Here is a 15,196-nt window from a genome sequence, read left to right as displayed (position 1 = left end):
TCTCTCCTAGCAGGTTCCTCTCAAGCCTTCCTCACCCCACCCCTACCCCACCTTCATCCATACTCAACACACGCATACATAATTTCAGTAGTGACATTCTTATCACCTCTTATCATTCTCTATATTTCGTCATTTTCTAATCTTGCAAGCAGTGATATTCGAAAATCCACTTAAACATTATCATGTCTGTTCTCTTAAGCTTTGTTTCTTCTTTTTGTTTTAGAATCCACGATTCCGATGCATACATTAACAACTTAATTTGTCATATAAGAGAAGTATCCTTTCTTTATACATACACAAACCTACACACACACACACATATATATATATACAGTATATATATATATATATATATATATATATATATATATATATATATATAAAAGTATTATTATTATTATTATTATTATTATTATTATTACCAGCCAAGCTACAACCCTGGTTGGAAAAGCAAGATGCTCTAAGCCCAAGAGCTCCAACAGGAAAAAATAGCCCAGTGAGGAAAGGAAACAAATAAATAAATAAACGATATAAGAAGTAATGAAAAATTAAAATAAAATATTCTAAAAAAACATTAACAACATTAAAACAGATAATTCATATATAACTATAAAAAGACTCACGTTAGCCTGGTCAACATAAAAGCATTTGCTCCAACTTTAAACTTTGGAAGTTCTACTGATTCAACTACCCGATTAGGAAGATCATTCCACAACTTGGTCACAGCTGGAATAAAACTTCTAGAATGCTGTGTAGTATTAAGCCTCATGATGGAGGAGGTCTGACTATTAGTATTTACTGCTTGCCTTTTATTATGAACAGGAGGGAACTGTCCGGGAAGATCTAAATGTAAAGGATGGTCAGAATTATGAAAAATCTTATGCAACATGCATAATGAACTAATTAAACGACGGTGCGGAAGATTAATAAATAGATCAGAAATAAGAAATTTAATAGACCGTAAGTTTATGTCCAACAAATTAGGATATATATATATATATATATATATATATATATATATATATATATGTATATATATATATATGTATGTATATGTATATATATATATTTATATATATATATTACATGTTGTATATATATATATATATATATATATATATATATGTTTATGTATATATATATATATATATATATATATATATTTATTGTATATATATATGTGTGTATATATATAAATATATAAATATCTATCTCTATCTATATATATATATATATATATATATATATATATATATATATATATACATATATAAATATATATATGTATATATACATATATACATATATATATACATATATATATATATATATATATATATATATATATATATAGATATATCTATATATATATATATATATATATATATGTATATATATATGTATATATGTATGCATATAAACATATACTTTCACCATGATGTGATACTACAACTTTGTTGAAGGACTGTCTAAAGCCTCGCCAACTCAGTTCGTGAACTTTTGAATGAATTTGCAATAACAATTTGCTTTGGCTAAACTGTCCCGTTTAGTTGAAACCTCTCAATCGACTCACCTTTCATTACGTGCTTATATGAATGTATAGACTTTTTATATACTAGAGAGGCTCTCTCTCTCTCTCTCTCTCTCTCTCTCTCTCTCTCTCTCTCTCTCTCTCTCTCTCTCTCTCTCTCTCTCTCCTGGTTCGATTTCAGATTTTGCTATTCAGCCCTTTTCGATTTTTTTCTGTTGCACTCTCCATGCGCAGTTAGAGATGAACGTATGAGATTAAAGCTACATCTAGAAAAGCACTCTGAAAGTGTAGTCCTCCGCTATAGCAGCTTAGTTATCGAAACCAACTTGCCTTTCCCAAAATCAATTTAGAGCGTAGGCGTATTTGAAGTCTGTGTCACAACGATGTGCGAACTTGGGGTTAAGGTTATGATTAATTCGGGCGACTGTTTTGCTCAACCTTGACCTTTGACCTAGGACTTTCAAAATAGAATCACTTCTACGTCTCAACATCACAACTAATCCCTGAAAGTTTCACTATGTCAGTAAAGTTGTGGGCAGGAACTTGTTCACAAACAGACAAACAGGGGGTGAGAACATAACCTCCTCCTACTTTGTTGGCGGAGGTAAATATGACATTAAATATAAAAATAAACCAGCTTTCGATCATTTAATCAGTGCAAAGTAGAGGAGTTACACAAAAGAAGTAAATGAAGATATTTTACTCCTAAGAAAAGATAGGGAAAACAGCCAATTGAAAATGTCGACACTTCATGTAGTACCTAATAATGCATTGAATAGCACTGACACAGCTGGCAGGCAATCTACAAAAATGCCTAATGAGGTGATTGAAAGAACATGTGGAATACTGGGAGGTAATTAGAAGAAAAGAGAAAGATATAGACCTTAATCAATGCACCGGCAGTCTGCCAGGTTTTTCTGGCTAGGATAACGACATTGATAAATGTGGTAGTCAAGGAATAAAACTATCTCTCTCTCTCTCTCTCTCTCTCTCTCTCTCTCTCTCTCTCTCTCTCTCTCTCTCTCTCTCTCTCTCTCTGACATATTGATCGTCTTCACTGTAAATGTTAATGGAAGTGGATAGACTCGTCTTTCATTATTTTTGTTTCAGTGTCATAGAAGGCTTTGATATTTGTAAATTGATATTCCTATTTGGTATGGATGCACCAGACAGAATTTTTTTTTTTCGTTTTGAACCACATAAAAAAAACAAGCTTTGAATGATAAATCAATCAAGTTAATTGTGGTATTGTAACTTGAGATGTGGCAGCTGTACCCAATAAACAAAGAGAAATGCTCAGAATACAGTCTTACATAAAATTCAGTGACTTTAATCCTGTGTTGATTGTGTTTATGTCTTTATTGTACAGACTTTCATCTCGGCAATTGACTGAGACCTACGTACTTCGGCTATGAAATAGATTCTGACGTACAATTATGTGATGGAGAGACCTCTCTCTCTCTCTTTTCCGTGGTGTTGAAAGCCTTTCTTCAATATTCAGTTGGACATTGTAGAATCCTTGTCACATCTCGCTCCGAAAAAGCGCACCCTTTCACACCCATACTTCGCGACAAGGAGTACATCCTAAGGGGCAGAAGGAAGACCTTGCAAAAGGCAAGAGTTAGACGCAGAAGGAAGGGCTCTCAATAGTTAATTAGCTGCACATTAAGGGTGTAGCTGGGTGCACTTCCTCAGAGCGAGATGTACCAGGAATTCTTGTGTCCAGCTGTAACTTATCTTCTCATTACGAAAGAGAAACAGATACTCCTTTTTTTTTACAAGCTCCAAGATTGGCTCTCCCTTTGACTTGTATGGCTCTTGGAATGATAAATACACATTAATGGCTGATGTCTGTGAAATATAGTGGAAATTTCTTCAGAAAAACATTCTGCTCCTGACACATATCAAACGAGATTTATATTTTGCCAGTGTTGTAAAAAAAAGGTTAAATAATGTTACGAAGCTGGGTCTGAAAATCTTATGGTTCATTATTTTCTTATGATGATTTAGTACATTGTCAATAGACTTATTCCCTAGGAGAGGCTGGTGCCTAAAAAAAAACGAAATGTTAATCACAGTTCCTTTCACCCTTCAGTTGTTCATTGAAAAACCGTTAACTGTCTCACAACCATTATTTAAATTTACACTGGAAAAGGCAACAGCATCACGTTTTACCCTATGACGTTTATTATTATTATTATTATTATTATTATTATTATTATTATTATTATTATTATTATTATTACTAGCCAAGCTACAAACCTAGTTGGGAAAGCAAGAAACTATAAGCCCAAGGGCTCCAACAGGGAAAAATAGCCCAGTGAGGAAAGGAAATAAGGAAATAAATAAATGATGAGAATAAATTAACAATATATCATTCTAAACAGATATGTCATATATAAACTATTAACGTCAAAAACAGATATGTCATATAAACAATAAAAAGACTTATGTCAGCCTGGTCAACATAAAAACTTTTGCTCCAACTTTGAACTTTTGAAGTTCTACTGATTCAACTACCCGATTAGGAAGATCATTCCATAATTTGGTAACATCTGGAATAAAACTTCTAGAATACTGTGTAGTATTGAGCCTCATGATGGAGAAGGCCTGGCTATTAGAATTAACTGCCTGCCTAGTATTACGAATAGGATAGAATTATCCAGGGAGATCTTAATGTAAAGGATGGTCAGAGTTATGAAAAATCTTATGCAACATGCATAATGAACTAATTGAACAACAATTTAATAGGCCGTAAGTTTCTGTCCAACAAATTAAGATGAGAATCAGCAGCTGAACACCAGACAGGAGAACAATACTCAAAACAAGGTAAAATGAAAGAATTAAAACACTTCTCCAGAATAGATTGATCACCGAAAATCTTGTAAGACTTTCTCAATAAGCCAATTTTTTGTGCAATTGAAGAAGACACAGACCTAATATGTTTCTCAAAAGTAAATTTGCTGTCGAGAATCACACCTAAAATTTTAAGTCATATAAATTTAAAGAAACATTATCAATGCTGAGATCCGGATGTTGAGGAGCCACCGTCCTTGACCTACTTACAATCATACTTTGAGTTTTGTTAGGATTCAACTTCATACCCCATAATTTGCACCATGCACTAATTTTAGCTAAATCTCTATTAAGGGATTCACCAACCCCAGATCTACATTCAGGGGAAGGAATTGATGCAAAGAGAGTAGCATCATCTGCATATGCCACAAGCTTCTTTTCTAGGCCAAACCACATGTCATGTGTATATAGTATGAAAAGTAATGGGCCAAGAACACTACCCTGTGGAACACCGGATATCACATTCCTATACTCACTATGAGGCCCATCAACAACAACTCTTTGAGATCTATTACTTAAAAAATCAATAATAATGCTAAGAAACGACCCACCCACTCCCAACTGTTTCAGTTTGAAAACAAGGGCCTCATGATTAACACCGTCAAAGGCATAACTAAAATCAAGGCCGATCATACGAACCTCCTGACCACAATCAAGGGATTTCTGTACAGCATTGGAGATTGTAAGAAGGGCATCACATGCTCCAAGGCCTTTACGAAAACCAAATTGCAAACTAGGGAGTAGATGATTACCTTCAGCAAACCTATTAAGACGTTTTGCCAGAGGCCATTCAAAAACTTTAGATAATATGGGAGTTATGGAAATTGGGTGGTAATCAGTGGGACTTGAGCTACCACAAACACATTTACATAGAGAAGTAACATTACCAATTCTCCAACAAGTGCTAAAAGCTCCTCTTCTTGCTAACTCCGCAAAATAACAGATAACTTTGGAGCTAAGAAATCTGCTGTCTTTATAAAAAAAACAAAGAAAAAATACCATTTGGGTCTACACCTCCATAAGCATCAAGGTCCATCAACAGAGCTTTAATTTCACGAGATCGAAAATCTAAACTAGTTCGTTTAGCCTCAGGAAAACAGGAATGAGGAAGTTCAAGTTTTTCATTACTCTGTTTACTGTCAAAAACATCAGCCAAAAGGGTTGCCTTTTCCTTTGGACAGTGAGTGACTGAGCCATCTGGTTTAAGTAAAGGAGGAACTGTTGCATCTACACCAAAGAGTGCAGATTTAAAGGTAGACCACCATTTATGTTCCTGAGTTGCACCAGTTGTACCAGTTGTGCCTTAATTTTTATGCTTTATAAACCATGACTTTGCCTCTACCTATCATCCTACAAAAACTGGTTACCACCCTTAAAGTACTTTGTGTGGCATACCGCTGGCATTATCAAAGTTTCTCGGGTCACCACCCTCAAACTATCTTGAGTGGCATACCGCAGGCAGTATCAGAGTTTCTCGGGTCACTGTCCTCAAACTATCTTGCGTGGCATACCGTAGGCAGTATCAAAGTTTCTCAGGTCACCGCCCTCAAAATATCTTGCAGCGCATAACGGAGGCAGTATCAAAGTTTCTTGGGTCATCAACCTCACAGTATCTTGCGTGGCATATCTCAGGCAGTATCAAAGTTTCTCTTGTCACTGCCCTCGAAGTATTTTGCATGGCATACCGAATGCAGAATCAAAGTTTCTCGGGTCACTGCCCTCAAAGTATCTTTTGTGGCTTACCGAAGGCAGTATCAAAGTAGCTCGGGTCACCGTCCTCAAACTATCCTATGTGGCATACAGCAGGCAGGATCAAGGTTTCTCGGGTCACCACCCTCAAAGTATCTTGCAGGGCATACCGAAGGGAATGTCAAAGTTTCTCGGGTCACCGCCTTCAAACTATCTTGCGTGGCATACTGGAGGCTGTATCAAAGTTTCTCGGGTCATTGCCCTCAAACTATCTTGTGTGGCATACAGCAGGCAATATCAAGGTTTCTTGGGTCACGGCCCTCAAAGTATCTTGCAGTGCATACCGCAGGTAGTATCAAAGTTTCTCGTGTCACTACCCTCAAATTATCTTGCATGGCATACCGCAGGCAGTACCAAAGTTTCTCGGGTCACCGCCCTCAAAGTATCTTGCTGGGCATACCGGAGGCAGGGTCAAAGTTTTTCGGGTCACCGCACTCAGAGTATCTTGCATGGCATACTGCAGGCAGTATCAAAGTTTCTCTGGTCACTACCCTCAAGTTATCTTGCATGGCATACCGGAGGCAGTATCAAAGTTCCTCTGGTCACTACCCTCAAATTATCTTGCAGAGCATACCGAAGGCAGTATCAAAGTTTCTTTGGTCACTACGCTCAAATTATCTTGCATGGCATACCGAAGGCAGTATCAAAGTTTCTCGGGTCACCAACCTTAAATTATCTTGCTGGGCATACCGGAGGCAGGGTCAGAGTTTCTCGGGTCACCGCACTCAGAGTATTTTGCATGGCCAACCGGAGGCAGTATCAAAGTTTCTCTAGTCACTACCCTCAAATTATCTTGCTTGGCATAACGTAGGCAGTATTAAAGTTTCTTTAGTCACTACCCTCAAATTATCTTGCATGGCATACCAAAGGCCTTATCAAAGTTTCTCGGGTTACCGCCCTCAAAGTATCTTGCGTGGCATACAACAGGCAGGATCAAGGCTTCTTGGGTCACCGCCCTAAAAGTATTTTGCATGGCATACCGATGGCAGTATTAAAGTTACTCGGGTCACCACCCTCAAACTAATTTGCGTGGCATACTGGAAGCAGTATCAAGGTTTCTCGAGTCACCGCCCTCAAACTATCTTGTGTGGCATACAGCAGGCAGTTTCTAGGTTTCTCGGGTCACCGCCCTCAACTTATCTTGCTGGGCATACCAGAGGCAGGGTCAGAGTTTCTTGAGTCACCACACTCAAAGTATCTTGCATGGCATACCAGAGGCAGTATCAAAGTTTTTCTGGTCACTACCCTCAAATTATCTTGCATGGCATACCGCAAGCAGTATCAAAGTGTCTTGGGTCGCTGCCTTCAAACTATCTTGCGTGGCATAACGTAGGCAGTATCAAAGTTACTCGGGTCACCGCCCTCAAACTATCTTGTGTAGCATACAGCAGGCAGTATCAAGGTTTCTCAGGCCACCGCCCTCAAAGTATCTGTAGGGCATACTGAAGGCAATATCAAACTTTCTCGGGTCACCGCCCTCAAACTATCTTGCGTGGCATACTGCAGGCAGTATCAAAGTTTCTCGGGTCACCACCCTCAAAGTATCTTTTGCTGGGCACACCAGAGGCAGTATCAAAGTTTCTCTGGTCACTACCCTCAAATCATCTTGCATGGCATACCGCAAGCAGTATCAAAGTTTCTCTGGTCGCTGCCTTCAAACTATCTTGCGTGGCATAACGTAGGCAGTATCAAAGTTACTCGGGTCACCGCCCTCAAACTATCTTGTGTAGCATACAGCAGGCAATATCAAGGTTTCTCAGGCCACCGCCCTCAAAGTATCTAGTAGGGCATACCGAAGGCAATATCAAAGTTTCTCGGGTCACCGCCCTCAAACTATCTTGCGTGGCATACCGCAGGCAGTACCAAAGTTTCTCGGATCATCACCCTCAAAGTATCTTGCTGGGCATACTGCAGGCAGTGTCAAAGTTTCTCAGATCATCACCCTCAAGGTATCTTGCGTGGCATACTGGATGCAGTACCAAAGTTTCTCGGGTCACCGCCCTCAAACTATCTTGTGTGGCATACTGCAGGGAGTATCAAAGTTTCTCTGGTCTTTGCCCTCAAATAAACTTGCGTGGCATACTGCAAACAGTACCAAAGTTTCTCAGGTTGTTATCCTCAAACTATCTTGCCTGACATACCGCATGCGGTATCAAAGTTTCTTGGGTCACCGCTCTCAAGGTATCTTGCATGACATACCGCAGACAGTACCAAAGTTTCTCGGGTCATCGCCCTCAAAGTATCTTGTGGGCCATACTGCAAGCAGTTTCAAAGTTTCTCAGGTCGTTAACCTCAAACTATCTTGCGTGGCATACCGCATGCGGTATCAAAGTTTCTCGGATCACCGCTCTCAAGGTGTCTTGTGTAACATACTGCAAGTAGTATCAAAGTTTCTCGGGTCTCAGTCCTCAAACTAGGTTGCATGACATACCGCAGGTAGCATCAAAGATTCTTAGGTCACCACCATCAAGGTATCTTGTGTGGCATACTGCAGGCACTATCAAAGTTTCTCGGGCCTCAGCCCTGAAACTAGTTTGCATGGCATACCGCAGGCACCATCAAAGTTTCTTAGGTCACCGCCCTCAAGGTATCTTTTTGTGGCATACCATAAGCAGTATCAAAGTTTTTCGGGTCTCAGCCCTCAAAAAGGTGCATGGCATACCGCAGGAAGCATCAAAGTTTCTTAGGTCACCACCCGCAAGGTATCTTGTGTGGCACACCGCAGGTAGTATCAAAGTCTCTCATGTTGCCACCCACAAAGTAGCTTGCGTGGCATACCGCAAGCAGTATCAAAGTTTCTTGGGTCGCTGCCCTCAAACTATCTTGCGTGGCATACCGCAGGTGGGATCAAATTTTCTCATGTCACCGCTCTCAAGGTATCTTGCCTGGCATACTGTCGGCAGTATCAAAGTTTCTTATGTCACTGCCCTCAAGGTATCTTGTGTGGCATACGGCAGGCAGTATCAAAGTTTCTCAGGTCACCGCTCTCAAAGTATCTTGAGTGGTATACCTAAGGCAGAATCAAAGTTTCTTGGATCTCCGCCCTCAATGTATCTTGCGTGGCATACTGCAAGCAGTATCAAAGTTTCTCGGGTCTCAATCCTCAAACTATCCTGCGTGGCATAAGCAGGTAGTATCAAAGTTTCTTAGGTCACTGCCCTCAAGGTATCTTGCATGGCATATCGCAGGCAGTATCAAAGTTTCCCAGGCCACCACCCTCAAGGTATCTTGCGTGGCATGCTGGAGGTAGTATCAAAGTTTCTCGTGTCACCGCCCTCTAACTATCTTGCATGGTAAACTGCAAGCAGTATCAAAGTTTCTCTGGTCATTGCCCTCAAACTATCTTGCGTGGCATACCGCAGGCGGTATCAAAGCTTCTCTGGTCACCACCCTCAAAGTATATTGTAGGCCCTACCACAAGTAGTATCAAAGTTTTTCTGGTCACCACCCTCAAAGTATATTGTGGGGCCTACCGCAAGTAGTATCAAAGTTTTTCTGGTCAGCACCCTCAAAGTATATTGTGGGGCCTACCGCAAGTAGTATGAAAGTTTCTCTGGTCATTGCCCTTAAACTATCTTGCGTGGCATACCGCAGGTGGTATCAATGTTTTTTGGGTCACCGCTCTCAAGGCATCTTGCGTGTTATACCGCAATCAGTATTGAAGTTTCTTAGGTCACCACCCTAAAGGTATCTTGCTTGGCATATTGCAGGCAGTATCAAAGTTTCTCGGGTCACCGCCCTCAAACTAGGTTGCATGACATACCGCAAGCAGTATCAAAGTTTCTCTGGTCACCACCCTCAAAGTATCTTGTGGGGCCAACCGCAAGTAGTATGAAAGTTTTTCTGGTCATTGCCCTGAACCTATCTTGCGTGGCATACCGCAGGCGGTATCAAAGTTTCCCGGGTCACAACCCTCAAAGTATATTGTGGGGCCTACCGCAAATAGTATCAAAGTTTTTCTGGTCACCACCCTCAAAGTATCTTGTGGGGCCTACCGCAAGTAGTATGAAAGTTTCTCTGGTCATTGCCCTTAAACTATCTTGCGTGGCATACCGCAGGTGGTATCAATGTTTTTTGGGTCACCGCTCTCAAGGCATCTTGCGTGTTATACTGCAATCAGTATTGAAGTTTCTTAGGTCACCACCCTAAAGGTATCTTGCTTGGCATATTGCAGGCAGTATCAAAGTTTCTCGGGTCACCGCCCTCAAACTAGGTTGCATGACATACCGCAAGCAGTATCAAAGTTTCTCTGGTCACCACCCTCAAAGTATCATGTGGGGCCTACTGCAAGTTGTATGAATGTTTTTCTGGTCATTGCTCTGAACCTATCTTGCGTGGCATACCGCAGGCGGTATCAAAGTTTCTCGGGTCAACGCTCTCAAGGTATCTTGCGTTTTATACCGCAATCAGTATCAAAGATTCTTAGGTCACCGCCCTCAAGGTATCTTGCGTGGCATATAGCAGTCAGTATCAAAGTTTCTCAGGGCACCGCTCTCAAGGTATCTTGAGTGGCATACTGCAGGCAGCATCGAAGTTTCTTGGGTCTCCACCCTCAAAGTATCTTGTGTGGCATACTGCAAGCAATATCAAGGTGTCTTTGCTCACCGTCCTCAAAGTATCTTATGTGGCATACTGCAGGCAGTAACAAAGTTTCTCAGGTTACTGCCCTCAAGTATCTTGGGTGGCATACTGCAAGCAGTATCAAAGTTCCTTTGGTCACCACCCTCAAACTATCTTGCATGACATACTGCATGCAGTATCAAAGTTTCTCACGTCACTGCCCTCAAGTATCTTGCATGGCATACTGCAAGCAAAATTTATAGTTCCTTTGGTCACCGTCCATAAAGTATCTTACGTGGCATACCGCAGGCAGTATCAAAGTTTCTCAGGTCACTGCCCCCAAGTCTCTTGGGTGGCATACTGCAAGCAGTATCAAAGTTTCTTTGGTCACCGCCCTCAAACTATCTTGCATGGCATACCGCAGGCAGTATCAAAGTTTCTCGGGTCACCGTCCTCAAACTATCTTGCGTGGCATACCGCAGGCAGTATCAAAGTTTCTCCGGTCACCACCCTCAAAGTACCTTGCATGACATACCAGAGGCACTATCGTAGTTTCTTTGTAAGCTTATTTTGGCTGCATTACTTCCCTTCGCCATTCTCCCTTATGGCGGTCTAACTTCTTCAATTTCACTTCATTCGGGCTTTTTCCTTTCGCTGAAGAACAATTATTTATGTTGTGCTGAAAAATTTGCTATACCTAGCATATAATAAAGGGCCTCTCCTGCTGTGCACTGTAAATATCACTTAAGGGGCCTTTCAGCATCTCTTCAGCTTGCAGCGGCGACTACTTTTTTGTCTTAACATTTCAACCCAGATGCACCTCTGGGCTGAATGGTCTCTCTGACACCAGTGACATACATTGTGTTTCAAATTCAATAAATCAGATTAAATTCCATTATTTCCTAAACAATATTATCTTTACAAATACTGTGATCGAATTTTATTTGATTATGAAACATGCATGAAACGATATGATACTACTGTCTGTATATATATATATATATATATATATATATATATATATATATATATATATACATACGTGCATACATATACTGTATATATACCGTGGCTTAAAATTTGCGATAGTTCCTCATTTGGCTAGTTAGTTCAGTTACCAGTCAGCCCGGTTGGCTAGTTGAAAATATGTTTTCAAAATAGGGAGAGGCTTCTTAGTTGAAATATATACATTAAAAGCGGATATTTAAACATCATTAAACAAACTGCCAAACAGTTAGCGTGTCATATGTTTACAGGACTGTGCGAGAGGCTTCAGCGAGATGACGGTGATCAAAAGTGATTGGAGGAGTTGCCTTAAAGCCAATACTCTTTCAGATCTGATGTTGATTAAGTTACATATCCTGATGTTTCTATATATGACCCAAGTGAGGCTATCCATCTGTAGAATTCAATGCACTGTCGCAAAGGAGGCCAATGCATGCGCCCAGTGGGAAAAGAGAAAAAGTTGTTCTGTCGGAGTCTGACTCAGATGGATCTGATGTTGAAGTGATTGATGAACATAATTAATTTAGTCTTTCAAACAGAACATCGCTCCAAAAGTCCTTATGTTATATTTTGGTCGCTGAATATTTTTGAATTATTCAATATAGAATTATTATAACAGTATTTTTCTGTATAGAATTGCATTGTTGTCTTGTACCTTACCAAGTAAATATCCTTTTTAATTAATGCATTTTTACAGCAACATGAAAATAACATGATTCCCCATTTTAATGCATGCCGTTCTGTTGACTTTATTCTGGCGCTTTATTATATTTGTTTTTATCTAATACTCATTTGCTAAGTGTTGCAATACATTGATTATTTTTTATTTTATTGCGGTGCTCTATGTTGTTCTCATTTTATATTGAGCAACAGTATCAAAATACTCTTGAAATAAATGCATATTATTCATGAACAATTATATAATATTTAGTCTTTTGTGTCATTTTTACTAAGGCTTTAACTCATTTAAATCAGACACATTTTGACTAGTTGATTTTCTGACTGGCTAATAACTGTTAGGCTGGCTTATAAGAAAAAAATATAAATTTCTAGGCCTGTATGCTATTAAAATATATATGTATATATATACATATATATATATATATATATATATATATATATATATATATATATATATATATATACTGTATATATATACTGCATATATATATATATATATATATATATATATATATATATATATATATATATATATATTTATGTATATATATATATATATATATATATGCACACATACTTTGCGTTCCATAATATAAATAGAATTACGGATAATCTAGAATCAATTAATTATCTATTAAGAAAGGATATATCATCCCTGAACGACAGACGAATTCCCCCTCCTCCCCGCACTCTCACTTTCACTCTCGCTCTCACTCCCTCTTTCTCTCTTCCGGCAGGAACTTCATCGACCCAGAGACCTTCCACAGTATGAACCAGCAAATGCAGGACATCTTGTTCATCATCGCCGTCAGCAACTCCGTCGTGAACCCAATTATATACGGCCGGTACTCCATCAGCTGCTGCAGAGGCATGTGGAACAAGGCGGGCGACTTCTGCTGCTGCTGTTGCTTCTGCTGCCCTCGCCAGAGGCGGAGACCCGCCGAAAATCCTCCCAACGTCAACTCCTACAAGAGCAACGGACACTTCAATGGTTAGTTAGGCACTGCTATTGGCTCTCTTGGCAATGAAGGTTTTCTATTTTTCATTATTTTTTTTCATATCAGAATTAATGCATGAAATATCACATGAGGTTGGGCTAAAGAGAAATAGAATAAAGACAGAGATGATGAGAACAGAGTATGCAATGGAAGATGAAAAATCATTGGGAGGAGAAAGGATTAATGAGGTGGAATAATTGAAATATTTATGAATTGATCTCTAATAAAGGATCTTTAGAATTTGAGTAAAATGAAATATTGAAAAACAATCGGACAATGGTTATGTTGAGTAAGATTTGGAAATCAAATCGCCTGATATTACATATAAAAGTTAGGCTATATATGAGTTTAGTGAGATCGGTGTTACTCTATGGACTTGAGTCGTGGTATGACAATGAAACAATATCCAACAGATTTTGTAGATTTAAGAACAAAGCCCTCAGAAGAATATTGGAAGTTAAATGGCATGACAGGATCAGAAATGAAATTATAAGAGAGATTACTCAAGTGCCATATGTGAATGATATCATGGTGAGGGGTAGATGGAAATGGTTTCGGCATGCTCTTCTCACTACCCTAGAGAGATTAGTTCACCAAACTTTCAGCTGGGCTCCACAAGGCACTAGATGAGTTGAAAGACCTAGGCCTACATGGCTGAGGACTATAAAGCGTGAAGTGGGAGATGATGGATGGAGAAGTATTAATTTAAAAGCTCAAGAGAGAGACGACTGGCGAAATCTAACCGAGCTCCTTGCGTCAAAAGGCGTAGAAGGAGATGATGATGATCAGAATTAAATCATCTTTCCCAGTCATCAATAGTTTATGTCATAGCCACTCAATTGGTCTTTGAATTAACTTTTTATTCTCAACCGTCCCTTAAGCTTTACAGAATTATGTATATATATATATATATATATATATATATATATATATATATATATATATATATATAAATATATATATATATATATATATATATATATATTATATATTTATATAATTATATATATGCATATATATATTTGTGTGTATGTGTGTATATGTATGTATATATATATATATATATATATATATATATATATATATATATATATATATATTTATATAGTATATATATATATGTATATATATATATTTATGTGTATATATATATGTATATACATACATATATATATATATATATACAGTATATATATATATATATATATATATATATATAAAATATATCTTAGCAATCCATGTATGCTAATATGCTAATGGTCATACGAGTATAAGCGGATGAGCAACCTGGTAGTGTAAAGAGATCTTTGGGTGTGAAGGAATTGTTCCCTTATATCTTGAGGAAGTCAGTGGTAGCAGGCTGACGGATTGGGTTTAAGCCGAGAGTCCTGGCGGATGATCTTACTGGAATCAGTGTGGACCGGCACGGGTCACTTGCCTTAGTTAGATAGGCACTACGCATCACAAGGAACTGACTATCCTTTGATGTATCTAGTCAATGAATCCTTTATGGATTTAGTCAGTCTATGAAAAGGGAAAATAACAGAATGGCCCATAGTCCCAGGAGTAGCGGGGTGCTAAGAGTCTCCCGGTTTATAAATACTAAAGAAAAAATTGAGAATTGGTAATTAGAATGTTAGAACCATGAATCAGATTGGGAAGTTACACCAAGTAGAGAATGAACTTATGAAATGTAGTTTGTATATATTGGGCTTGAGTGGAACACTTTGAAAGGGGATTGGTAAAGAGATCTTAGACCAAGGTATTATATATATATATATATATATATATATATATATATATATATATGAATGTA

General features: G+C 38.5%; 1 protein-coding gene across 6 annotated transcripts in view; it reads left to right on the top strand.

Moving 5' to 3' along the window:
• Nucleotides 1–15,196, top strand: part of LOC137627619 (adipokinetic hormone/corazonin-related peptide receptor variant I-like) — a 649,156-nt gene that overhangs the window by 610,161 nt on the left and 23,799 nt on the right. For all 6 annotated transcript variants that reach the window (XM_068358715.1, XM_068358714.1, XM_068358713.1 and 3 more), the window contains one exon: nucleotides 13,120–13,373. In XM_068358715.1, the coding sequence (XP_068214816.1) occupies nucleotides 13,120–13,373 (254 nt within the window). The remainder of the gene's footprint in view (nucleotides 1–13,119; nucleotides 13,374–15,196) is intronic.

Source organism: Palaemon carinicauda, chromosome 35, assembly GCF_036898095.1.
Source record: "Palaemon carinicauda isolate YSFRI2023 chromosome 35, ASM3689809v2, whole genome shotgun sequence".
Classification (NCBI taxonomy): domain Eukaryota; kingdom Metazoa; phylum Arthropoda; class Malacostraca; order Decapoda; family Palaemonidae; genus Palaemon; species Palaemon carinicauda.
Note: the sequence above shows the minus strand (reverse complement) of the source record. Positions and strands in the feature narration are given on the sequence as shown.